This window comes from Castanea sativa, chromosome 8 (assembly GCF_040712315.1).
Source record: "Castanea sativa cultivar Marrone di Chiusa Pesio chromosome 8, ASM4071231v1".
In the NCBI taxonomy this organism is placed as follows: Eukaryota; Viridiplantae; Streptophyta; class Magnoliopsida; order Fagales; family Fagaceae; genus Castanea; species Castanea sativa.
Genome location: NC_134020.1, coordinates 14,278,255 through 14,304,752, shown reverse-complemented (window position 1 = coordinate 14,304,752; position 26,498 = coordinate 14,278,255). Strand labels below are relative to the sequence as shown.

At 34.6% G+C, this 26,498-nt stretch overlaps 1 protein-coding gene across 1 annotated transcript in view; it reads right to left on the bottom strand.

Annotated features, from left to right (window-relative positions):
- Positions 1–712: 712 nt before the first annotated feature.
- Positions 713–26,498, bottom strand: part of LOC142606737 (protein FLX-like 3) — a 55,852-nt gene continuing 30,066 nt past the window's right edge. The window contains exons 2-5 of the mRNA XM_075778073.1: positions 3,676–3,741; positions 1,585–2,121; positions 1,246–1,391; positions 713–1,138 (exon numbers count right to left, since the gene is read on the bottom strand). Coding sequence (XP_075634188.1) covers positions 1,011–1,138; positions 1,246–1,391; positions 1,585–2,111 — 801 coding nt within the window. The 5' untranslated portion in view covers positions 2,112–2,121; positions 3,676–3,741 and the 3' untranslated portion in view covers positions 713–1,010. The remainder of the gene's footprint in view (positions 1,139–1,245; positions 1,392–1,584; positions 2,122–3,675; positions 3,742–26,498) is intronic.

The following is a 26,498-nucleotide window of genomic DNA, read 5'->3' as shown; positions in this document are numbered from 1 at the left end:
TGAAACTTACTTAGAACTTGGTTTTCTAAATATCGAGTTTCAAGACAAGGACACAGTGCATAATGGTTTCAAAACAAGGACATTGTGCTAAATATTATAAATAAATAAAAAAAGAAAAAAAAGAAAAAAAGAAAAAGAGAAAAAGCCCATTTTCTCCAGTTATGCAGGGGTATGATCCACACATTTAAGCCTAAAATCCCAGCCGCTAGAGTTTAGAACTTATTGACTCTCATTGAAAATCATTGAAGATAATTAGAGCACAAAGCTCTCACTTTTACGGAGTTTGAGAGAGGTTATGGTAGACAATCTTAACCCCCCCTCCTCTCCCCACTTTTTTTTGGGAGAGGCTAACTCCTGGACTTTAACCACCCATGCAGCTCTTTTTTTTTTTTTTCCTCTGCAAATTGTTGAGCAGCACAGATGCTAGAAGACTAGGCAGTAATGCCACAAGGTGGTAACTTTAACAAGGGGCAAAGGGCAGGAATGAACAAGACATGTAGTGATAAATCCAACAAATACATGGCTAAAACCCCATGGATGTGTTTTGGACATTCACATAAACCTAAATCGATCTACACAGAATAAGGTATACATCTGCCACTAACTAGAAAAAAAATTAACATGCTTCTAAAAAATGACTTTCACCTTTCTCATTTTTGGAAGAAAATTGATGTTAGAGGTATAAGATAACACAATATTCATCCAGGCTATATAATCCGAATTTAAGCTTTTTTGGACCAATATCTAAAAATAAATTTGTGTACAAATCTGCAATCATAATAATAAGTATCATGTCAACTCAATTCCAGTGGGTAAAGAAAAATGTTGCTTGAGACCAAAAAGGCTGCAGTGACCATCTAAACTAGTGAGTGGAAAGATATCATTCTACTTGAGCCTAATATTGTTTTCTTCCTCTCACGTAGAAGACCTCTATATGTCCAATCACCAAGAAGCTAAGACCATTACATGCAAACCCAAAATAAGCATCTCAAGATGTCTTTGGGAAAAAATCATCGACGAGGAGGGTCACGCTTATCGTAATGTCCCCAACCACTGCCATAGCCATAGCCATAGCCAAACGCATCACTTTGGTATCTCATTTCAGGGCTTCCATTCAACATTCCATAACCCCCGCCACCTATACAAAATTATGAGAGCTTAAAACCAATTTTCTTTCTAGAGTTTAGCACATTAAATACTCTCACAAGCTAATGACAATATAAGAGAGAGAGAGAGAGAGTTCACCTAGTTCTCGTGCTCTCCTCTCTGTATTTAGCTGCTCTATTTTTAGCTTCTCTATTTCACGAGCCATAGAAATGAGGTTTTTTTCCATTGATTGCTTCATTTCAAGTTGTTCCTCTTTGGCTTTTTTCTCATACTCATAAGCCCTCCTAAAAATATGTCGCATGATAAATTCAACCATGTTGAAAAGCAAAGCATTTGGCATCGTATATGATAATACATCTTTTAATGGTCCTAGCATCTGTTATCAGTCCCCTTCATAAGAATGAATAACAAGGGAGCTGAAACAGAGGGTAAGGACTAGACAGGAAAAGTATTAATATCAGAAATTCTATTTCAAACCTGGCCTCAATAAGTTCCTTGCGCATCCCATCCATATCAGCTGACATGGCAATTAGTTGCTGATTCTCAGCTTGTGCGCGATTAACATCTTGTGTGAGTCTTTGGACTTGGGTAGACAAATCCTGTCTTAATGCATTCAAGTTCTGAACTTCAGCTCTTAACTGCATAACCTCTGATCTCAAAGGCTCAGAAGCACGGAGATCAGCTTCCAGCTTTAATCCTCTCTCGATTAACTCCCTGGTTTGTACCTCTTTCTCAGCCCGGAGTTTGGGAATGACCTGCCCCAATATGTGAATCTCATCTTTTGCAGCTGTTAATTCCCTTTGAAGATGTGTATTGTCATCAATAACAAGCCGGTTCTCTGCAATTATCCTCTGCATTTCCCTATGTTGCATTTCAAGTTCCTCTTCCCAAGCAGCAGGGTGAATGGGAAGCGGTCCTGGTCCACGGTTCATAACAGACCGAGGGACATCACGTAAACCACGGAAATTTTCAGGATGACGAGGCATACGGTTTCTCCCTGACATACTCAAGCTCCTGCAGAAATGACATAAGCGTCATCTACAGGGCAAGGAATATTTTCCACAAGGTCCAAGCTATTATCAAATAAAGGCAAAAGATGAAATCTGGTCCCATGCACAAGGAACAAAGCTGTTCAAATACAATTTTACATAGAAGGTTTCACAACATCCATTCTTGTCACTTTATTCCATGCTTACTTGACTATGCCCATAATGTAATTCAATCTTCAACAAACATAAGAATGACTTCCAATTTTCATAGAACACCATATTCATAAGATTATCACATTAATGGATCACTATCGTTTTATCCCCAAAGAAAACATCAATCTGTAGTCTGTTCAAATATAAGGTTCACAAAAGAGGATAATATATGACCAACCGAATTAACCTTCCAACTAACATCGAAGAAATACAATCTTTCATCATTTTGAATATTCCACCACTGAGTACCTGAAGGATTAATTTATCATTCAACACCTCACTAAAGATGACACATACTTTCTAGTATCCAAGGATGATACAACAATTCGAACAAACCTGCATCAACTTACATAAAAAGAAAGGACTGTAAATTCCACCAAATGGTCGTGGTGTACAATAAAAGGCAAGAACAAAAAGGGAAATTACAAACTACTCTTGCTTGGGAACCATTGAAACAGTCCTGGTTAGATATACCAGTAGAGTCTCTTATTGTTGAATAAGGGACCTGAGTCCAAATCCCACCTTCATAAAAAAAGAATTGGCATATTGGCCAAATGATAAAGAGCAATCATTATGGATTACATGATCCCACCCACAAGAACTGGTACTGGGTATATGCACATATCTAAACCTAGCAACCTGATTAGACTCTTTAGCAAATGAACAAAATGAGCTTTATTGCTATACAACTCTAAGCAATGATCTTAGCTCTCCACACGCCTCAAATTTATGTGAAACAACAAATTGCTAATCCTTGTCTCAACAATTTCAATATGACCAAAATGAATTGCATTTCCATGAACACGTTCATCTCTCCTCAAATCCATCAATATTCATATCTATAAATTCCAATTTACAATATTGATCACACAATTATCGAATCAATTTCATTCCCTAAGCTTATCACAATTATAGCATGATTCCAATCCACATTCCACGCTTCCTTCCTCTAATTTGTTTCCCAAAAACATAACTAATGCGTTATACAAAGACATCATAAAACTTGCATAATAATAATAATAATAATAATAATAATAATACAAATCATACCCCTTCATATAGATTTAATTAATAATAATAAATAAAAAAGAATATGCAAAAATAAAAAAATAAAAAAGAAAAAAGAAAAAAAAGGAGGCCATAAAGAGCAAACTTATTTAATTGAGGAAGACCAAAATATATATATTTATTTTTAAGGATAGTATAAGAGTTGAAAGGAGAACAAAAATGAAGCTAAAAATTGATAGAAAGAAAAAAGATAGATGGGTTTATTTCAACAAAGGAATTTTTGAAAACAGCGAGGAACGAACGAATCTGTTTTATGGTGCTTGTGTGTCTTGAATTTGATTGAAGGAATAGAACTTACAAGGAAGGAGGAATCAGAGTTGAGAGTTCTTGGACGGGAGCAGTGTCTGTGTCTGTGTCTGTGTCTCACTTCGCCCTACACCCTACTCGCCGATTTGCACAATCACCAATTTACTCCTTTCCGTTTTTTTTTTTTTTTTTTTTTTTTGCATATATTAATGCTAAGTTCACAACAATTTCATAGTAATTTTTTTTAAAGAAAAATTTTCTAACAAAGTTTAGATAGCAAGTTGTTACTAAAATGTTGTGAAAATATTGTAGACTTAGCACATCTCTTTTAATTTAAGCCTACTATTAAAATTACTTATTTACCTACTAGTAATAATTAGTAACATCTTGTCATTTATAATCAAATTAACTTCTGCATAACCTTTGATTTATTACATGACATGGCCAAATTGAGAATTGTTCCCCAAAATTTAGGTAGTGATTTTTTTCTTTCTAAAATTTAAAATGATTAATTTTAAATTTAAATTACTTTCTGATGGTTAAATAAGATATTTGAAATTTAATCTCTACCTATACCAAAACCAATTGGTGTTTTGAATTAATAATAAAGAGCATCATCAAAAGTGGATGTCATAAGTTGAAACTCTCTAAAAAAGTTGAAAAAATATTTAATAATTTTATTCCGAAAGAGAACTGTTATACTCACAATTTTTTCACAATTTTTTTAAAACAAATTATAAGTGGTAAATCATTATTGGTTCTAATTTAAATCTACAACTTAAATAACTTTGTTGTTCATCCATAATAGTCCATAACAACTTGTCATTTAGAATTTGCTGGAAAAATATTGAAAGAAAATTTAAAATGATTGCTTTTAAATTTAAATTACTTTCTGATGATTAAATAAGAGATTTGAAATTTAACTTCTTCCTACATCAAAAATCAATTGGTGTTTTGAACTAATAATAAAGAGCATCATCAAAAGTGGATGTCAAAAGTTGAAACACTCTACAAAAAAGTTGGGAAAATATTTAATAATTTTATTCCGAAAGAGAACTGTTATACTCACAACATTTTCACAATTTTTTTAAAACAAATTATAAGTGGTAAATCATTATTGGTTCTAATTTAAATCTACAACTTAAATTACTTTTTTATTCATCCATAACAGTCCATAGCGACTTGTCACTTAGAATTTGTTGGAAAAATATTGTAACAATAGTTTACTCATTCTGAAAATACTCAATGTTGATATCTTTAACGATGGAGTTGGGAAAGGTTTTTATAGAATTTAAGTTGAATGGGAAATCTCAAAGCATTTATTAAGGAGAAAATGTTCAAGCGGGGTAGGTCCAAATCCATCAGAATTTATTTTCAATTTTTGTGGTCAACTATAACATAGTGATAGGCATAATTTTCTAAACATGAACTGTGAATCGATTTTAAATTTTTCTGTATAGTATATTATAATAACACTTAATAAAATCTATTTTTAAAAAAATATATAAATATACATATATAAGGGTATATATATTATAAATTCACAATATATTTTACTAATAACTAATTTAATTATTAATTATGTAATTATAATTAACAAACAAACAAACAAAATAAATCAAATTAACATGTGATTACAACAGACACATTCAAATTTATTAAAATTAAAAAGATAATATATGAAAAATGAAAAAAATTTATTTTCACCACATTCATCATCTTGTCTAATCAACTTTATCTAAGTCAATTATCATTATATTCATCATTTTGAAAATTTATTTCTTCATTAAAATTTTCTTTATTGTCATCAACATTTACTATCTCTTATTGTTCTTTTATTTTAATAATTTTTTTCTCCTTTTTTTCTCAACATTCTAGCTCATTTGACTTATAACAATAATGATAAAAATAAAAAATAATTATATTTTCAATTAATTGTTATGGTTTGTGCCATAAAATCTAATTTATTGTCATGTTATGAATAATTAAAATTTTCAATTCTATGAGACTATTTGTAAATGAACTAACTGGACATGATCATAATCCTTGAGATGCATTGTATGTGATTTTTGTGATTTAATTACACAAGATATAAATCACAAGTTCATTGTAAACTCAAAATGTAGTTCGTAGTCGGTGATGAAATGGAGCGTTTCATTTGCGAAGACTATACATATCAACTAAGATGGTTTGTCTTGATTATGAAAGTGGGGACTTCTAGTTGATGTGTTTGAAGTGTGTAAGACATATTGAATTAGACTGCTGTGAGATTAATTATTCAATTAACAATTGTCACTTGAATAATAAATCTCACGACTTCTAATTTCATAGACTCTCAATCTTGAGAGGATAGTGACTCCGATCATGAAATGTAGGTTACTTTGATATAGCAGGAGTGAGATCTAATTTAATGGTCAAATCCTCAATATGTTGAGTAACCACACGTAGTATTGAGGGAACGCATATTCTCAAGATGGAATTCATAATCTCTTTCATAGAGACTCGAAATATCCACTTGAGATAAATTTAGTGGTAACTGATTATTCAAGGTTAGCCACTTTAGTAAAGAGTTACTAAAGTTTATATTTATTGAAATTATATTTCATAAATATGAATAACTAAAAGATTAAACCAGGGACTAAAGGAATAAAATAGTTGTTACAAAGTGACAGTTTATTATGACTTTATTCACTATGGATATTTCATGGAAGAGTCAAATGATCTCATATTAGAGTCATGAGATATAATTTATTAATAAGAGCTAGAGTCCAATTATATTTCCATGGTGATATTTATTATATAATTAATGGTAATTTTGAGCTTGTCAAGAGTTGACATATAAGTCTAAAGCACATTGGAGCTAGAGCCTTGTTAGTCCCCTTGGTCCCATCCCAACCTACACACTTAAGCCCAAAAGGATAACCCAATTAGATAATTAGTTATTCTATTTAATAAGAGTTATTAAATAAAGTTTTTGTCAAGGCAGTTAAGATGTACATATGATTAAAAGAAGAGAAAACAATTTTTCTATGCAGTATCTTTTGAATACACTTTTCTTTTGGAAAATCAACATTCTTAAGAACTGGTTGAGAGAGCACTCATCTTGGGCACCGTGTGCAATTGTGATGAAGATTGAAGGTACTCAAGTCTTGTTTTTGAATTTCACTGCATCAAGGTACGCTTTCTGTTCTTTGTTCTAGATTTCAAGGTTACATGTTATCTCTTATGAATAAAGTAGATCCTTGTGTTATTTCCACTGCGTGTTTTGTATGAGATGCAAAACCAGTTTTTCCAACAATTGATATCAGAGTAAACTTCAATATCATGCTTGTATAACATGTGATTGAGTTTTAGAATTAAAGAAAACTTTTTTCTTGGTGTTTCGAAATTTTGCAGTGTTTTTTCTGCATAATGTTTTTTTTTCAATAAACTTTAAATCCATGTGCCGTGATTAATATATGAGATATATTAATTGTTGCTTGAGGCCATGGTTGTAGCTTTTGTCTTGTACTTTGTGTTTTTTGGTGTTTTTATTAGAGTTGGACACCATCTACAAATCTTGCAAGCGGATTTATTGAAATAGTGTATAAACAATATCTGATGGGTATTACTTTTTAAGGATGACATCTACGTGCAATGTACTAATACTTCCCATGATATCATACAAACAGTTTATGTTAATGCTAGAATTAAAGTATTTTGTTTACTAGTTAAAATCTTGAAATTAATTTATTCCTAATGAGATTAGGATTTTATTTTCAAGGGTTTCTAGCATATTAGGGTTCTTGATCTGGATCTTGAAAACCTTAATGTTTGATCTAGAAATCTTCATTTATAAAATCAAAAGGTGTTTTTGATGGAAAATAATAAAAACGTAAAAAACGGTTACCATAAAATTCTAAAAAAAAAATCAAATTTTACGAGTCTTGATCGATTTCATTTTGATCAATCGAATGATATTTTCGATTGATCGAACAAGAATCGAGAATTGATCGAATGAGGTAGTGACTTTGAGATCAATTTCTTCACTTCTTCGATCGATCGAGAAAAAGCTTCGACTGATCAAAGGTACTGAATTTTGAATTTTCACTTACTTTTGACTAAGTGTTAAAACTTTGATAAAAAGCAAGGCTGTGTGTGATTAGATTACACATAATTCTATATAAAGTGATTAATTTTATAGTCCTTAAAAGTTAAGGACATTTATTAATCATTATCTAACTAAGAGGGCTAATGAGATTAAGGGATATTAGTTAAATAGAACTCTTAGTCCTAAATTGTTTAGGACTTATCTTTTAAGAAACATTCTAATGAGATTGGAATTGTTGTATGATTAAAAATCCTTGATTTATTTTAATTAGAAGTTTTTAATGAGATTAAAGTTCTAATTAAAGGGAATATAGTTTTTGAAAGCTCAATTAGTGTGTAAAACACTAGTGAATGTTTAGACCCTCATTTTCAAAATAACCAAAGCAAGCTTATATTCAAACAATATATGTGCGGAATATGAACTATAGGCAATACTCAAATTGACAAACTACTTTAACACATAATTAATCACAAACACAGCAGCAATTAAAGGTTAATGAGTAAGGGAAGAGAGATGTAAACACAAGGATAACACCACCACGTGTTATCAAAGAGGAAACCAAAGAACTCGGCGAAAAACCTCTCCGCCGCCCTCCAAGAGGTAAAATGATCCATTAGAGAATAAAGTTGGAGTACACGAATAACAAAAGACCCTCTAAGCCTAGTCTACCCAATGTACTTGAGCCCTCCAAGCTCCTGCTACCAATGGACTTCTCAGAGTCAAGTCTTCTCTAGCTTTCCGAATCTCGCAATACACCCAATTGCATCTACTAAGCCTCACCAGCTTCTTTTGGCGAATCCCCAAAGCTTCTTAAGCTCCAAAACACTCTCTACACTCTCAATAGGTATAACAATGGAAGAGGGAAGGAGAAGAGACTACATAGATTTTTCCTCTAAGAATGAGTAGCACTCTCTCTAATGAGGTGGGTGTATTGTAGAAACCTCTCTTAAAGTTTTTCTCTCAATAACCACACCTACATTTTGTGAGTTTAAGGATATTTATAGTAGGATATAAGATGGAATGTGAAAAGTCATTTTTCTGCAAAATAGGGTGTTCTGGCGACTTGACTCTCAACTAAGACTAGTCGGGAGTTTTAGTCGCGAAATAACTGCCTGGCCAAACTGCACATTTTGTCTTGTAGTGCTCCAACTATCATGACCCTTTAGCTTCCTGCATGCTTCACACATGTGGCATTTCTGGCGAGTCACCACTCGCGAGCCACTCAAGAGATCTAGTCGCAAGAAACTTCTTGATTGCACACACACTTGAATTCTTCACACTCTCTCACACATAACTCTTACATGATTCCCACCTTAAAACAGGGTTTCTAAATGCTGAATTACCAGAAAATTTGGCACAGAATAAAGCCAATACATGGTTGAATAAATTCAACCTTACAATCTTCCCCTTTGGCTATTTTGTGACAAAACCTTAAAACAAACTCTAGACTTAAATGTGAATTTGGGAACAATGGTGAAACTCACTCACACCTAAATCTAGAAGTTGTGATGAAAGAACCAAACACTTGCACAGAACACATTAAACTCTCAAGGCAAAGCAAGTAATGAAAGGACAAGTATAATGTAACAAGTAAATTGCGATCAAGTAAACATGATGTGAAACATAAGAGCAACTTGATCATACACCAAAATATTCATATAGAAATGACTACAATGATCACAAAGTTAAGCAAATGATCATCCGAATATACATTCAAAGAAGCACAATAGCATAAGGATGTATGCATGTCCAACACACAACCGATGTAAAAACACTAAGGAAATTGCATCAAGGATACAAGATCCAACAATGGCACAAGTGTACTAAAGAAAATGCAAAAAAAAAACTAAAAGTACTATAAAGCAACAAGAAAATAGACATAAAGAAAAGCAAACAAAAAAAAGTTTTCTTATTTACATAATGTCTTCTCCCCCTTGGTATATGTATCTGCCCTATGGGAAAAAACTCTCCCCCTACAAATGTGCACAAGAAATATAATTTCTCCCCTAAGAATATGCACAAGAGTCATATAGAAATGATAAAACTCTTCGGTATACTACTCTAGAGTATACTCTCCCCCCTTTTTGACACGAATAGACAAAGGGTTAAAGAGTAAAAAGGGAAAGAGATGAAGGTATGAAGAAGGATAATGATTCATGAAGGGTACAACATGAATGAGAAAATGTAGCTCAAACAAAAGAAAAAACAAAATGCTACAAAATATAGGGTAAACATGACATGCTAAGATGAGGCAACAAGGTATAGACCAATGCATGACAAGGGTAGCAAAGGTATGTGCAAGAGGTGGCTATGTGCAATGCATGACCAAAGCATGGAAAATGCACATGTGGGCAAGGTGTGTTAAATACACAACCAATGAACCAAACATGTTCCTAATGAGGAAACATGAGAAACCTCAAAGTTTGTGCACTTTATGTGTTTGATAAAATGCCCAAATGGCATTTTCTCGTTGTTTTGGACTCCGATGAGTGCCAAATTTTGGGGATCACCATAATTATTCATGTTTATCATGTTTCGATCATTGTTGGTGTGTTTTATACACTTTGCCCCATGAGTGCTTTTTCATGCTTTGGTCATGCATCTCACATGCACACTAGATGCACCTTTGCTGCACACACTCCAACACTTAACATGTTTTACATTCACTCATGCTATTTAAGTCTTTTTAGACATTTTAGCACATATAACATGTTCCTGTGTCTATGTCATGCTTAGGTTTGTATCAAGTTCCATCATCCTTAGCATGTCATGTTTACTTTATGCTTTGTAGCATTATCTTCTTAAGATGTTTTATCTTTTGTTTGAGCTTCATTTTCTCATTCATCTTGCACCCTTCATGCATCTTATCCTTGTTCATATCTTCTTTTCTTTCCCTCCTTCCTCTTGATTCACTTGTCTATTTGTGACAAAAAGGGGGAGAGTATACTAAAGAGTATACCAATGTGTTTTGTCATTTTTATATGACTCATATGCACATTCTTAGGGGGAGAAATTTTACCTCATGCACATTCGTAGGAGGAGAAAGCCATAGGAGAGATGCATATACCAAGGGGGAGAAGACACAACTTTTATGAAAAAACCTTGTTTTTGCTTTGTTTTATATTATGCTTGTTTTCTCGTTACTTTATAGTACTTTGAGTTACTTTTAGTATCTATGCTTTGTTGCTCTCATTGCATCGTGTTTGTGTTGGAACACACTTGTACCCTTGTTGGATCTTGTATCCTCAATGCAAATACCTTTTGTGTTTTGCATTGGTTGTGTGTTCTTGTAACCTTGTTGATCTTGTATCCTTGATGCAATTCCTTTTGCGTTTTGCATTGGTTGTGTTGGACATGCATATATCCTTATGTCTTTGTGCTTTAATGATTGCATGTTCAGATGATCATTTACTTTGCTATATGATCATTGTAGTCATTTCCATATGACTATTTTGGTGTATGATCAAGTTGCTCACATGTTTCACATCTTGTTTACTTGATCGCAATTTACTTGTTACATTATACTTGTCCTTTTATTACTTGCTTTACCTTGAGGGTCTAATGTGTTTTGTGCAAGTGTTTCAGGTTATAGGTATATATGTTCCAAGTTCATCATAGCTCCTATAATTCATGATAGAGGGAGTGATATGATAGGGGGAGAAAGAGAGAAAGAGCTTTGTGTTATATTAACTATGTTTTTGCTTTGCTTATAGTTCATGATTATGTTTAGCTATTTAAACTATATTTTATTTGTACCTTTGCTTTGTAGCTTAGTACTTTTAGTTAATGTTATACATTTTCTTTAGTACTTCACTCTTGTGCCCTTGTTGGATTGTATATCCTTGATGCAACTTCCTTGTGTTTTTGTATTGGTTGAGTGTTGGACATGCAAATGATACTTTACATTGAGCTTATTAGCTTACATGTCCGGATGTTCATTCCTTGTGTGAATGTTCATTGTGATCTCCGTTTATAGTGATTGTTCATGTTTGGTCAAGTCATGCTTTATTGCTTTAATCTTTACTACTTGATCACATTGTGTTTGCTCCATATGCACTTAAAGAATTCTGCTTACAATGATCTTCTTGTGTTATTGTTTTCAGGAAAAACTTGTTTGTATGGTTCAAGAGCTTCACAGTTTCTAGAGTTAGGTGTGAGTGAGTTTTGGCAACTGTTCCCAACGCACATGTTAAGTCTAGAGTTTGTTTTAGGGTTTTTTTAAGGAATAGCTAAAGGGGGAGATTGTAAGATTGAATTTATTCAATCAAGTGTTGGCTTTATTCCGTCCTAAATTTGCTTGTAATTTAGCAATTAGTTACTCTGTGTTTAGGTGAGAATTATGTGAGGGTAGTGTGTGAGAGAGTGTGAAGAAACCTCATATGTGTGCACTCAAGAAGAGCCTCGCGATTGGATCTCGCGATTGGCAAGTCGCCAAAGGTGACACATGTGTGGAGCATACAGGGGAGTTGAAGGGTCATGACAGCTGGAGCACTACAAGACAAAAATTCTAGTCTGGCCAAGTAGTTAGCTCGCGACTCAAACTCAAACTCGTGACTCGTTCCAATCGCGAGGTCGGGTTGCCAGAATGCCCTGTTTGGATGAAAACTGACGTTTCACATTCCCCATACACCCTACTATAAATACCCTTATACCCATGAAATGTAGAGAGGTTCTGGCGAGAATTTAGAGAGAGAAACCTTAGAGAAAAACAAGATTGACTCATTAACAATCTTCATCCTTTGATTCTCCAAATTTCTCTACTCTTACCCTCTCCATTGTCATATCCTTGAGAGGTACATTTAGCCAAATCCTTATCTCACCATACCTATATTAGTGAAGAGGTATTTTGGTACTTAGAAAGCAATTTAGAAGGGACTGATTCATTTTGGTTGATGCAATGGGTGATTGCGGGATCCGGTAAGCTAGAGAAGACAAGGTTTGGCGTAGCCCTGTTGGAGCAAGAAGCTTGGAGGTCTTAGGTGCACTAGTTAGATTAGGCTTGGAGGGTCTTCTGCTATTCATGTATCCCAACTTCATTCTCTAGTGGATTATTGACCGCTTGGAGGGCGGCAGAAAGGTTTTTTGCCGAGTTCTTCGGTTTCCTCTTCGATAACACATTGCCGTGTTATTTTTGTGTTTGCATCTCTCTTCCCTTACTCTTTACCTTTTAATTATTGCTGTGTTTGTGATTAATTTTGGTTTAGAGTGTTTTACCAATTTGGGTTTAGCTTATATTCATCATTCCACACATATATTGTTTGTGTATAAGCTTGAGTTAGTAATTTTGTATTTGGAGGTCTAAACGTTCATTGGTGTTTTACACACTAATTGAACTTTCAGAAAGAATTAGATCAAGGACCAAAAGAGCAAAAGCTTAACCATAGGAACCCTTCCTCATCCAAATGGAACAATTGTTTCGAATGAGTGTCTCATGAGAAGAGTGACGAGGGTTGGAAGAATGAGAACTAGAGATGCACATAGACAATGAGTTAAGAGCATTAAACACTTTCTTTAACAACATGCTATTTTCACTCAATTCTAGTTGACCCTTTTTAGCATAACTTCCAAGAAGCTCAAGTTTTTTTTTTTTTTTTTTAAATTCTTGTAAGAGCATGAAACTTAGAGCAACTAGTCACTAACTCATGTGATGCATGGAAAGCTATTGTGTATAAAGATATAAACTATTCCTTTTCCTTTTTTCATTGATTGTACATTCGGATTCCAGTTCCATAGTTTCCTATCTTTGATATGAAACAATAAATTATATAATGAAAAATAGAAATCAAACTTAAGTTTAAATTGATGATGCCAAGAAAATCAGTAGGTTGGATGCTTCGGACTTGAAAGGACTACTGGTTCTTTCTACGGCCTGAAAAAGAAAGAAAAGCGTATCCAAGGCGACCGGGGCTGCCAGCCAAAAATCCTCCTATGGTAAAGTTAGTTTTTCCCTCTAAGTAATCTGAGTTCCAACTTTTCTTGAGTAAAAACTGAACATACCTTTGCCTTGTCTGAATCAGTCTTTATATAGTGCCTTCATAGACGGTTATCGAAATGGGAACCTCTCCTAGATTCGAGGCTCAAACGTAACTGCCATAACCGTCCAGGAGTTACATTTCTATTTCACAACGGATACATGACCGTTATGCGTGGGATAAGGGATTGTCACATTATATTCGGAGATTCTCCCAAGTGTGGTACCCTCATCCTGAATTTCCTTCGTCGAGTGCACCTGCTGATTCCAAGTGTAAAATCCTAGTCCATGGATCTTCATGTGGACGAGTCCTCTTCAGGGTAAGCTGTGCGCACCCCACGGACGAGGGATGTAGCTTCGCTATCACCCTCTGGACGTCCTTGTTCGTTACCCTCGTCCTGAGGATAACTTCTGGACGGCTGCCGAGGTGATGACCGTCCACGGACGGTTTGGGTGGTTTGAGTGTTTTCATCCCACATCATAAATTAAAATGAAGAATCAAATCCTTTGCATCCTCAATTATCCATTAAATGAATGAAACACAAATTTAAAGAACTACTTAATCAATATTTGAAATAAATTGAAAGAAAACTTTAATGTGTTTTTTGTATCTTCTTCCTTTGTTGCTTCGTAGTAGTTACTGAATATGTCCTTTTGTTTTCCTTGATTACAGATGTTGGTATGAGTTGCACAACACTTGATAAGTTGCTGTTTCATTCATTTGAAGTATCACTAATGTAAGCCTGGCAATATAACATGTTGAGAAATGTATTACAACATATAGAAGTTATAAATCAAATTTGTAATATTGCTATATTAAAGAATAAGTACTTTTGTCGTTTTATCAAGCTGAATTGCTTTGTCAGTTTTTTCAAAATATTCAAAACCTTTCTTCACAGTGAAGAATTCCCATCCATACTTGAGATTATAGTCATTTAGTTGTATTTGGAAAACAAATTCTTTTCCACTTAGATTTTCCATTTAATTAATGAATAACAATAAATTCACAATTTTATAGTTAAATTTTGTAAAAGTAGGTCTATAGTACATAAAGCAATGTTAAGGACACAGTGTGATTGTTCAAGGTTTTCTTTCTTCTTTCCTCATTATCAGAGTCGCACATAATTTTGATTATTTCACTTATGGTTCTTTTGTTGATGTTCATCTCTTCTTGAATTGTCACTTGTGATTTAAATTGTTTTGGCAGTTGTACTATTGGTTGGTTACTTTCCACCAGCCCGTTATATTACATAAATATATTAGACATAGGATTGTAGAGACTATAAATACTGAAATACATAAAAAGCGTGAATCTAAAACAAAGCACTTACTAATCTTTGAAATTAGCAGTCTTAGGAATTTCCAAATCAATATGAACTCTTGTTCCACTTGTTGACGATAAGCTATACTCTCCTGTATTTAATATATAAAATTTTATTGCCTTCTGATTTCATAGTGTGGGATGGTCAATTCAACTTATTAACATTTGAATAAACCTGCAACTTTCTATTAACATGATGCAAGCAAACACAACCTGTTTTAATATTTCTCATTATTTACTAAGTCCTTTTTTAAGAATTTGCCAAATATCTACCAAAACATCCTAAACTTTGCATCAATTCCTAGTACAATGCCAATAGCTACCAATTATCACAATACAACTAACAATAAGTTTCCGCATTATCTACTTTAATCAAACATAAATGCAATTACTTCCTTAATAGATAAAGATTGAACCTCCTGAAGAATTCCCATCCATACTTGAGATTATAGACATTATTCTGTAAGTAAAGTGCATCAGTTTTATATAGATAGAGTACATAAGTTATATAATGATCAAACAATATTAAAAGCTATAAAAGAAAAACAAGCTTGCTCATCAATTAAAATCATATCTAAACTAATAATTTCATTATTTTTTGAGTTGATTGCATCCCATATCCTTGATACTCTAATCTAGACTTTCTAATTTTCTTTCCGTTTGTCTATATAATGATTCAAACTTTCATTTAGATACTTCATAGAATAAATAATACTCTGCAAATGTAACACAACAAAATTGAATCCAAACAAAATAAAGTAGTATAACAAAGATACAAAAAAGTAATTAGCTTGTCAAAGAGGAAAAAAAGTAAATGATGAGAATATCCTTGGAGGCAATTTGGTAGAGAATCATGGTTGTAGTCAGTTCCATGTTCTTTGTTTTAATACTTCTTCATCTAAAGAGTAAAGAAGTTTAGATATCAAATTTAGCACTAACTTTAATAAGACAATAACAACTATAACAATCATAGCCCCATCGTCAAGAAAATTTCCTCTGGAGTAAAATTGTTTAAAAACCACTTTAAAGAAAATATAGAGAGCTTTAATTTTTTTCTTAAATATTCAAGAATGGTGTGACAATCCGATCAAATTAAAGATTTATTTGCAAACATACAAGAAATTATATAACTTAATCATAATAGGCGATCAGAGATGGCATCACAAAATTATCTCTAACAACTATATATGAAATAAAAGCCAATAGACAATAACAAAATGCTATTCTAAAAGAGAACCAAGTAGTAGCACCGTTAAATATTATGTAGCATGTCACCATAAAAGTGTTTTTTAGAGCATCAAAATCTATAGTTGATCATGTCTATAAGCCCACCAAACTCCGAAATTGAAGCAAAAAATATATATTGATAATTTAAAAAATATATTTAGGCAAAGATTCCTTCAGAAAAAAATCATTACAACCCAACACAAAAATTTTTAAAAGAAAGCTAGAACCTTTTAAAGGAATTGAAAAGTCTTTCCTCCACAGAGATTCACGTTACTACTTGTATAGATTAAGGGAAATGCCTAATTTACTTTTTCATTCCCGCCTGATTTGAATTGCTTATAGCTTTGTCTAAAATAAACTCATGCTTTATTTCAATATTCAAAGTGCTCGAAAGAGACTAAGACTCTCTTTAGTTCTTTAAATCCGCTCCTCTGTGTTTCAATCCAGTCACCATTGATAGGCCAAAAACTTATTGACCCCTTGTGATGGATTAATTAATTAATTAGCCAAGTTAATATGCAAACGCGTGGTAGCACAAACAAATCACCAATAAACTAAAATGCAGCAGAAAATAAATTTGACACGGTGATTTGTTTAGGAATGGGGAAAACCTCCAAGGCAAAAACCCCATTGGGTGATTTTAAGATTACCACTCTTGAGAATCCACTATTATCACAACAAGCGGTTACAAGTAAAGAAATCCTAGTACCTTATACCAACCTACAGTTGAACCCTTACCCCAATACCCAATTGGACTTGTTCTGTAGTGACAATCTCTCCTTTTCAATGCACGGCTCCCAGCACGTGACTAACCAATTGCACGGATCCTAGTACACGACTTCAATCACCAACTTCAGAAAGATGTTGGCTGTAAAAGTCTTTAGTTCATCCTCACAATGAAGAATGAGAAGATGCTTGGTTATAAAGCCCTATGGTGCAAAGACACAGCAGCTTCTTCACAAAGAAATGAACTAGGGCAAACTTTGTCTCTGGTCACAAATTGCTTGAACAGACTTTGCTCAATACTTGTGCAACTTGTGTTTACTTTGACGGCCCTTAAAAATAATCGTTTTATATGTCTAGGGTTATGAGAAAAGAAGGCCCAAAGACATGTCCATGGATTAGAATTAAAACAGTATTGAAAAACTATTTTTCTTAAATCTCGACAGCTAGAGGTGTCGAGATGCTGTCGAGCAGCTATCGAGCTTTAATGAAGAGCACTTCTCAACTTGTTTCTTGAACAGACTTGCATGGCTTTAACACCTGATCTTGAAACCTTGTTTCTTGAAGTATCAAAAACATCCTAGATCTACCCAATTACAAGTAAAGTGCGTTTTGTCAAAGGATTAGCCAATTACATAAAAGAATGACATATGTTCTTATTAAGTGAACCACATATGTCCTAACAATCTCTCATTTTGGAAATCCGTGACAAAACCACAACAAACAAATGAACATATGAGAGAAGTCATAAATCACTCAACTCATACTCACTTGTTGAATACAATAAAATCTATCCTAACATAAACTCTTGAAAAACTTTGCAAGAAGAGAGTACATGACAAGTAGACTTTGACTAGTATTTCTAAAACACTTTAAACAAAACACATCAAGGCATCTTTGTGTGAAGCACAAATAAGAGATTGCATACAAAATAAAGAAACATGTGTATAAAAAAAATAAAAGAAACAACACATGTAGAGGTAGGTGAATAAAGCATACATCATCATATATATATATATATATATATATATATATATATATATATATATATATATACCACTTGAGAAACATCATGTATATGAAAAAAATTGGTCACAAGACCTAGGTACAAGAACAATGTATCTCTAACAAGAAAGAAAAGAAAAGATACATGTAATCCTTACTACATCCCTCAAAAACAAACTCTCCCCCTAACAAAAATCTCCCAACTCTCCCCCTAAGAGTGACTGCTCTCCCTTTTTGTCACGAGTGACAAAGGGTAAGAGTGTCAAGTAGACATCTCGTCAGAACTGGAAGAGCTAGCATCTCCATCCTCATCATCCTCATCACCGGAACCATCATTAAGTGTCTCGGATGCCTCAAGAGGAGGAGAGGGAGACTCCACAAAACCACCAAGGCAAGCCTGACGTCTAGCAATGCGGCCAACACGGGTGTTCACCTAATGCAACTCTGTAGAAAGTGTATCAAGACGAGCATCCATGCGCTGAAGTTGCGCCATGATCGCATCCAAAGTCATACCTTCCGCTGAAGAAGAGGGAGCGGAGGTAGAAGGAGCCGAAGGAGTGGAAGGAGCTGTTGAACCAGACCGCCTCGCACGAAACTGCGCCTCACTCCGTTTAACGGCAGCGTAGTGAATGGCACACATAAAGGAGAAGTGGTCAGATGAGGGAAAAGGAATAGAAAAATGGCATAAGATCCGCGTGATAGCAGAAGGAAAGATGAGCTTATCACGGGTAGCCGTATCCCTATAAACATCAATGATAGAAAGGATAAAATGTGAAGGAAAATCAATGGAAAGATCCTCAAGAAGGGACAACAGAAAATGAGAACGAGACTCTGTAATGGAGTTGTAGTGAGATAGAGGATACAACACAAAAGTCATCACCATGTTCAAGAATTTAAGACCTTTAGCAAAAGGTGTACAAGATGTAAACTGATGCTCACCCTAATCAGCTGGATGCTCATAGAAAGCAGAGATCATCTCGTCTTTGGACACAGTCCGTAGACGCTCACAACTAGGGTAGTCAGGATGCGCAACCCTCGAAACACGAAGCACATCGGATACCAACTCCGGTGTGACGACAATACGCGTACCTCGAATTTGAGTATGAAAGAGAGGTACTAAAGGATCAGTTCCATGCATGTTGGAGTAAAACTCCTGAATTAGCACGGAAGGACATGTGACCAGGACGTCACACAATGACTCCCATTCCCGTCTGTGAATGACATTGGGAAGGTCAGTGTCGACAAAATCCGACAAGACAACTTGGCGTTCTGAATGAACACCTCATTTAGAGAAGTTCTCTGAGAAGTCCTTTTGGGCTTTCTCATCACGGAACTGGACAGAGGAGGGAGTAGGATCAGAAGATGAAGAGGCCCTCGAACGCATAGGGTTCTGGACAAGAGCAGACTTACGTTTTGGTGCCATTGACGCACTAACGTAAACAAGAGAGAGAGGGGGAAGAAAGAAACACTCAGAAAAGTTCCAACACAACTCAAATATATCAAGTATATTTGAAAAGATAGAACATATGCATGAAAAATGCATGAACATGTGACATGCCATATAAAAGACATCATGGGTTCCGCCCAATCCAATCCTACCAGCACACAATCAAATTGCACACATTTAAAAGCATGATAATACAGTTATTATTCTTATGAGATGCAATGTATGAGATTTGAAACTCATTTAGGCAAAAACCCATCCCAAATTTTCACAAAAACTCAACAATTTTGAAAAACCCCAAAAATTTTCAAAACTCAAAATCCTAGGTTTCAAAACATGAAATGCATGTATAATGAAATATAAGAGGCTTACCAAGAGAAGAAAATCTTGAAAAAGCTTAAAGAAACCTTGAGGAGAGTGTATGAGTGAGAGAAAGTGAAAAAGGGAGGTGAGAAAATGAAGCTATCAAGAGAGAGGTCGAGAGAAATGAAGTCTGGATCGCACAGAACCTATTTAAAGAACCTTAGTAAATCTCGACAGATAGAGGTGTCGAGGTAGGTGTCGAGAAAAGGATGTCGACAGATGCAGCTATTGAGGAGGTGTCAAGGAACAAAACATCAGACATGAGTAAGAGGCTCGATTGATCCACCAGCTGTTGGGAATCTATCGAGAGGTCAGGAGGTTTCTCGATCGATCTAGAAGCTATCGAGGAGCTATCGAGATTGCGATAAGATGCAACTGAAAAGCTTGATAGATAAGCCAGGTATCGAGAGGTGTCGAGAAGGTATCGAGAAGGCTTAAAAATAGTTTTTCAAAGAGAAGAAAAACATAGATATGAAGGCAATCAAATATGCAACTTAGCCAATGACCTAACCAACATATTAACCTCTCAAAACATCTCTCAATTAACAAAGAGTTAAGCATCTAGCTCCCAAAAAAACCACACACACACTAAACAAGTCTAACCAATTTTATATCTCAAAAACAAGTTAAGACAGTTTAGTGAGCATACATCAACACATGTAAACCTTGTGATGGCCAAATCACATTGTACCTGCACATGTATCAAGAGTAGCAAAGAATATTGCGTGTTGTGTGTGAAAAACATCGCAAGATTGCATGAGTGTCTCAAGGTTATGATGATTTGAGATATGAGAAAATCACTTTAACTCACACACAATCAAAACTGTTTGATGGAGACTATCACCTTTGAGGTACATCCTATAACTCCCACATCTCCTAGAAAACACGCTTGCAATTATATTTTGAGCATTTTGTTCTTTTTGCTTTTATTTTCTTTGCATATTTTCTTTTTATTAAGTAAACCATGCATGAGTATACAAAGGAGAGAGAAGAAATACCCAATTATGTTAACTTTTAGACATTGCACTTTCGCTATGCCAAAGCATACAGATGTCATATCATGATTGGCGGGTAATAGTGGTGAGATGATTATTTATGCCTTTCTCTTAGGATTTTCTAGTCCTTCCTGTCAAAAAGAGTGATATGAGTATTAAGTACAAGAGATCACTTAACGTTACTCATCACAAACAAAGAGCCACAAAACTCACTTGCTTACTTGTGCATAAGAATGCTCATCTAAGCTACAAGAGATACAAAGTTTAGAAAACTCTGTTTCAAAGGCCATTTTATGGTTCACAAGAACCGATGTACACATACACACACTAGCTAACCACTTATAGCAATTTGGTCGAGTGTGACCAATTGCTCCACAGTGATGACAAAGATTCTGCTTCTTTTGTTAAGGCCTTTGAGAGATAGCCTTCTTAGCCCTAGGGTTTTTAACTTCCTTTTTATCCTGCTTGAGGGTGCTCCTAAGATAGATTTACCCTTGTCTATGTTCTCACCAGCTAATTCAGTTTTAACATTAGTGTTCTTAATTTCAACATCATTGCTAGGGGGAACAAAAACAGTAGTACTAGCGGAAGCAATATTAGAGGAAGAGAAGTCATACCCTAAACCTGTTAGATCTAAAGCAGATTTTTGAAAGCCGAGCATCTCATCAAGCTTAGCACTTGAAGTCCTTTCTAGCTGAGCTCTAGCTTGGAATAGTTCTGCCTCAAGCTCCTTAGTCTTCTCAGCCAAGAAGTTATTTTCAAACCTCAGTGCTCCAATAGTTTGATTTGCTTCATCAAACTTTGTAGAAAGCTCTTCACGTTCAAGCTCCACATCACTAAGCTTCTTGGTGGTCAACCTATACAGCTTCTCGTGCTTTTCTAAGACCTTATATAATTTTGCATAGGCTATGTGAATGTCATCTTGATCATCCATCTTCTTAAACTTAGCTTCCACCAATTCCTCTTCTTCATGCACATCTTCAACAATCCCCTCAGTAGGATTAATTGCGGTAGTGAAGGCATTCAAGATTCCATCATCCTCATTGTTGGAATCATGTTCAGGCTCGGTGTCGCCTAGCGTAACAACAAGTGCCTTACTTTTCCTAATCATCTTGAGATACGTTGGGCATTCCTGTTTCATGTGTCCAAAGCCTTGACACCCAAAGCACTTAGGCCCTATAGGAACAGTGTACTGATCGCCATCCCTTGCATCCTTCTTCCCTTTGTCTTGACCCTTGAATTGAGAAGAACTGGATTGCCTATGGTCCTTGTTGAAACCTTTTCCATTGGCATTCTTCATGAACTTCTTGAATTGCCTGATGATGTAGGACTTCATCTTAGCATCTTCATCGTCTGAAGACTCTTCCATCTCACTGCTCTTGGCCTTCAGTGCCATATTCTTCCTTTTACTCGGTTTTTTGATTCTAGACAAACCCAACTCGTAGGTCTGTAGATTTCCAACCAGCTCTGTCAAAGGAATTTTATCAATATCCTTTGATTCCTCAATCGTGGTGATCTTAGCATGAAATCTTTCGGGCAGAGATCTGAGCACTTTTCTCACAATCTTGGGTTCTGAGATAGTTTCTCCAAGATTAAAGGCAGAGTTCACTATGTCTTTGAGTTTTGCATAGAACTCATCAAATGTCTCATCCTTCTCCATCTTTATCTCTTCGAAGCTTGTAGTGAGCCTCTGCAGCTTCGAATCCTTGACAGCCTTAGTTCCTTCATAGGTTGTCTGGAGGATGGTCCATGCTTCCTTTTTCGTTTCAGTGGAGGATATCTTCTTGAATTCCGCATTTGTGACTACACAGAAAAACACATTTAATGCCCTGCTGTTGAAGTTTGCTGCCTTGATCTTTGCCTCATCCAATCAGCCAGTGCTTCCTTTGGCTTGGTCCAACCAATCTCTACAGCTTGCCACACCTTCTCATCTAGAGATTGCAAAAAAACTCTCATGCATACTTTCCAGTATGCATAGTTAGTCCCATCAAATAAAGGAAGGATAATAAGAGATTGTCCTCTATCCATGACAACAGGGGTTAATGGATCACACACAAGGTTTAAACCCTAATCAGAGTGTGCCTGCTCTGATACCACTTGATAGGCCAAAAACTTATTGACCCCTTGTGATGAATTAATTAATTAAGTAGCCAAGTTAACATGCAAATGCGTGGTAGCACAAACAAATCACCAATAAACTAAAGTGCAGTGGAAAATAAATTTGACATGATGATTTGTTTACGAATGGGAAAAACCTCCAAGGCAAAAACCCCATCGGGTGATTTTGAGGTCACCACTCCCGAGAATCCACTATTATCATAACAAGCGGTTACAAGTAAAGGAATCCTAGTACTTTATACCAACCTACAGTTGAACCCTTACCCCAATACCCAATTGGACTTGTTCGGTAGTGACAATCTCTCATTTTCAATGCATGGCTCCCAGTACGTGACTAACCAATTGCGCGGATCCTAGTACATGACTTCAATCACCAACTTCAGAAAGATGTTGGCTAAAAAGTTCTTCAGTTCATCCTCACAATGAAGAACGAGAAGATGCTTGGTTACAAAACCTTATGGTGCAAAGACATAACAGCTTCTTCACAAAGAGATAAACTAGGGCAAACTTTGTCTCCGATCACAAATTTCTTGAACTGACTTTGCTCAATGCTTGTGCAACTTGTGCTTACTTTGATAGCCCTTAAAATAATCCTTTTATATGTCTAGGGTTATGAGAAAAGAAGGCCCAAAGATATATCCACGGATTAGAATCAAAATAGTATTGAAAAACTGTTTTTCTCAAATCTCGACAACTAGAGGTGTTGAGGTGCTGTCAAGCAGCTGTCGAGCCATGGGGCTAGAACAGCTTCTTAAAGCTCGATAGATGCAGTTGTCGAGCTTTAATGAAGTGCACTTCTCAGCTTGTTTCTTGTACAGACTTGCATGGCTTTAACACTTGATCTTGAAACCTTGTTTCTTGAAGTATCAAAAACATCCTAGATCTACCCAATTACAAGTAAAGTGCGTTTTGTCAAAGGATTAGCCAATTACATAAAAGAATGGCATATGTTCTTATTAAGTAAACCACATATGTCCTAACAACCATAGGTAGATAAATACGAACAAATTAACAAAAATAACTAAACTAAAACCAGTTTTACTCAAATACCTTAGTCAAAACCAAATATAACCTAAAAACCTAAATTGAAACCAATCCATACAAATATCAAAAAACTTGATCATATTTAATGCACAAACCAAAAAGCAAAGAGAAAAACATAACTTAAAGACCTAAATAGAAACTACTCCAAACAAACTAGCTAAATCAATTTGGAGAAGGAGATGAACACAAAAATAAATAATATAAATGCAAAGTAATTATGACTGAATTTTACAATATAAATTATGTTACCTCTATTAGTTGGTTCCTTGACTCAGAGATTGGCAAAAACTTCTTTATACACAATATTTTTTGTTTTAGAAATTTTAGTCCATTTTTGCTTGTAACCCTAGCCACTGCAACATACAATTACCCATGACTAAAAAAAGGTTTTGGCAAATACACAATATAGCATCCACGACCACGTACTAACTTCAGAATAAAAAATGTGCAATATAGAAATTAAAAAAACATGATTCTTCGATAAAATACAAATTGTACATAGAGGTAATAAAAACAATGGCAATCTTGAAATGAAACAATAAACCAAACATAAAACCAAGTTTGAGATAACCAAGAAACTTAAATATGAAACCACATTCCAATTTCAAATTATTTCTAGAAACATATTACCAATAAATATGCAAGAAACAGTACAGAATAAAGGAGAGACTGGTAAATACCTGACTGTCCTTGTCTTGTAGTTGTATTACCAAATAACCCAGATAACAAAATGCCAAATCCCTACCTGCAAAACAATAAGAATCCAATTTTCAGCCAACTATCAAGAAAAATTTAATAGAAAAGAAATAGTGCAGTGTAGAAAGTTTGAAACAGTGCAGTGTAGTGCAGATTTTTATGAAACTCATTGCATTAATTAGCTGACAAACCACCAAGCACTGTTGAACCACTAAGCTATCCTTAGCAATGGGTTTGAAATTATGACCATCATACCTAGGAGTCTTCTAATATATATTAAAAAGACAGTTTTATTTATGATCACAATTAAGCTCTTTAAGATACATGATGCACAAATTATTCTGGATAGTGACAATAATAAGTTCTTAATTTTTTTTGTTCACAATAATAATAATAAAAGTATGTGTAATATGTTTACCTTGATGAAAAGGTTGTATCTTTGACCCCAACTCTGCTATTCCTAATGCAGCCTAGTATGCAATTCCCAAGGTCTCAGCCCTCTGTAAGCCAGGAAAACATGATGTGAAATTAGCTATAATGCAGATAAGGTCACATACACCTTAATATCAGCACTATATAAAATTGTAACAAAAGAAACAAATATATGATTTAAAAAAAATAAAAAAAAATAAAAAATAAAAACAGAATAAAGCAATACAAAGGTAGGACTAATATAACCAAAGAGAAGAACATTAAATTCTGCATCAGTATGATAAGGAAAATCAAGAGAGCCCCATTAAAACTATATATATGATAGTGTTAGTACAACCTCGCATGTGGAGCCTTTTCATACATAATTATAAACGTTCATTTAAGAAATCTTCAATTGTTTTGTAGAAGATTTACATATTGACATATTTATTTATTTAATTTTTATGTAAGCATGTTACCATGTGATTCTGTCAGCAAATCTCCATGGCAATATAAAATCTATGAATATTAATCTATTGACAAACTATGGAAAATATATTAATCTGTTGAGACCATTATCAATAGTAGCTGCTTCACTACGTAAACAATTGACATACAATCTTGATCAAAATTAAGAGGGTTTTATGAACTTGATCTCATGGGTTCCATCAAATTTAAGAGGGAATCCTCTTTTTAAATAAAATAATAAAACTTTCTAAAAGCTTTGATTCCTTTGAAGTTATTAAGGGTAAAAAAACTCTAAACTTAATGCACAAACACACCATGAAATAAATAATTAAAAAAATCAAACCTACTTCTCAAATGGAATCATATCAAAATCTCTTCCAAGACTCCACCAAACCCACATATCTGTCATGCTCAGAATTGGGACCATAGGCACCTGGATCACCGACTTGTATTGATCATCAACACATCCAAACTTACATAAACTGAATAATTTCCCACAGTCCCATCAAATTGCCCAACTATTCTTCTAATCCACAACAATAGCAGCCCAACAGAGGCCCCTAAAGCTCCAAAGTGACAACAATCCACAGACAAATAATCAATATGGTAAATCATTGTTACAATAATGTAGCAAAAAAAAAAAATCTATATAATACTAACAACTATTACCAAAACTATCTAAATGTTGTTTTCTACAATATAAACCTATCTCTCCATCAATACCAATCCCAATATCTAACATATGAATCATAAAAAATTCAAACCCATAACCCGTGCAATATACAAGAACATTACTAATTATAAAAATAAATAAATAAATAAAAATGATATCTGGTGGTGAACTGAAAATGGAGCAACTCTAATTCGTCCATGGGTGTCATCCAGGGCTAAACAACAAGAATGACTATACCCTGCGAGACGGTCGTCCATGAACAAGTGGGTTGTCCATAAGGAAGGCACATGGATGACCCCCCCAACACTTGGGAAAATTCCAGGGAA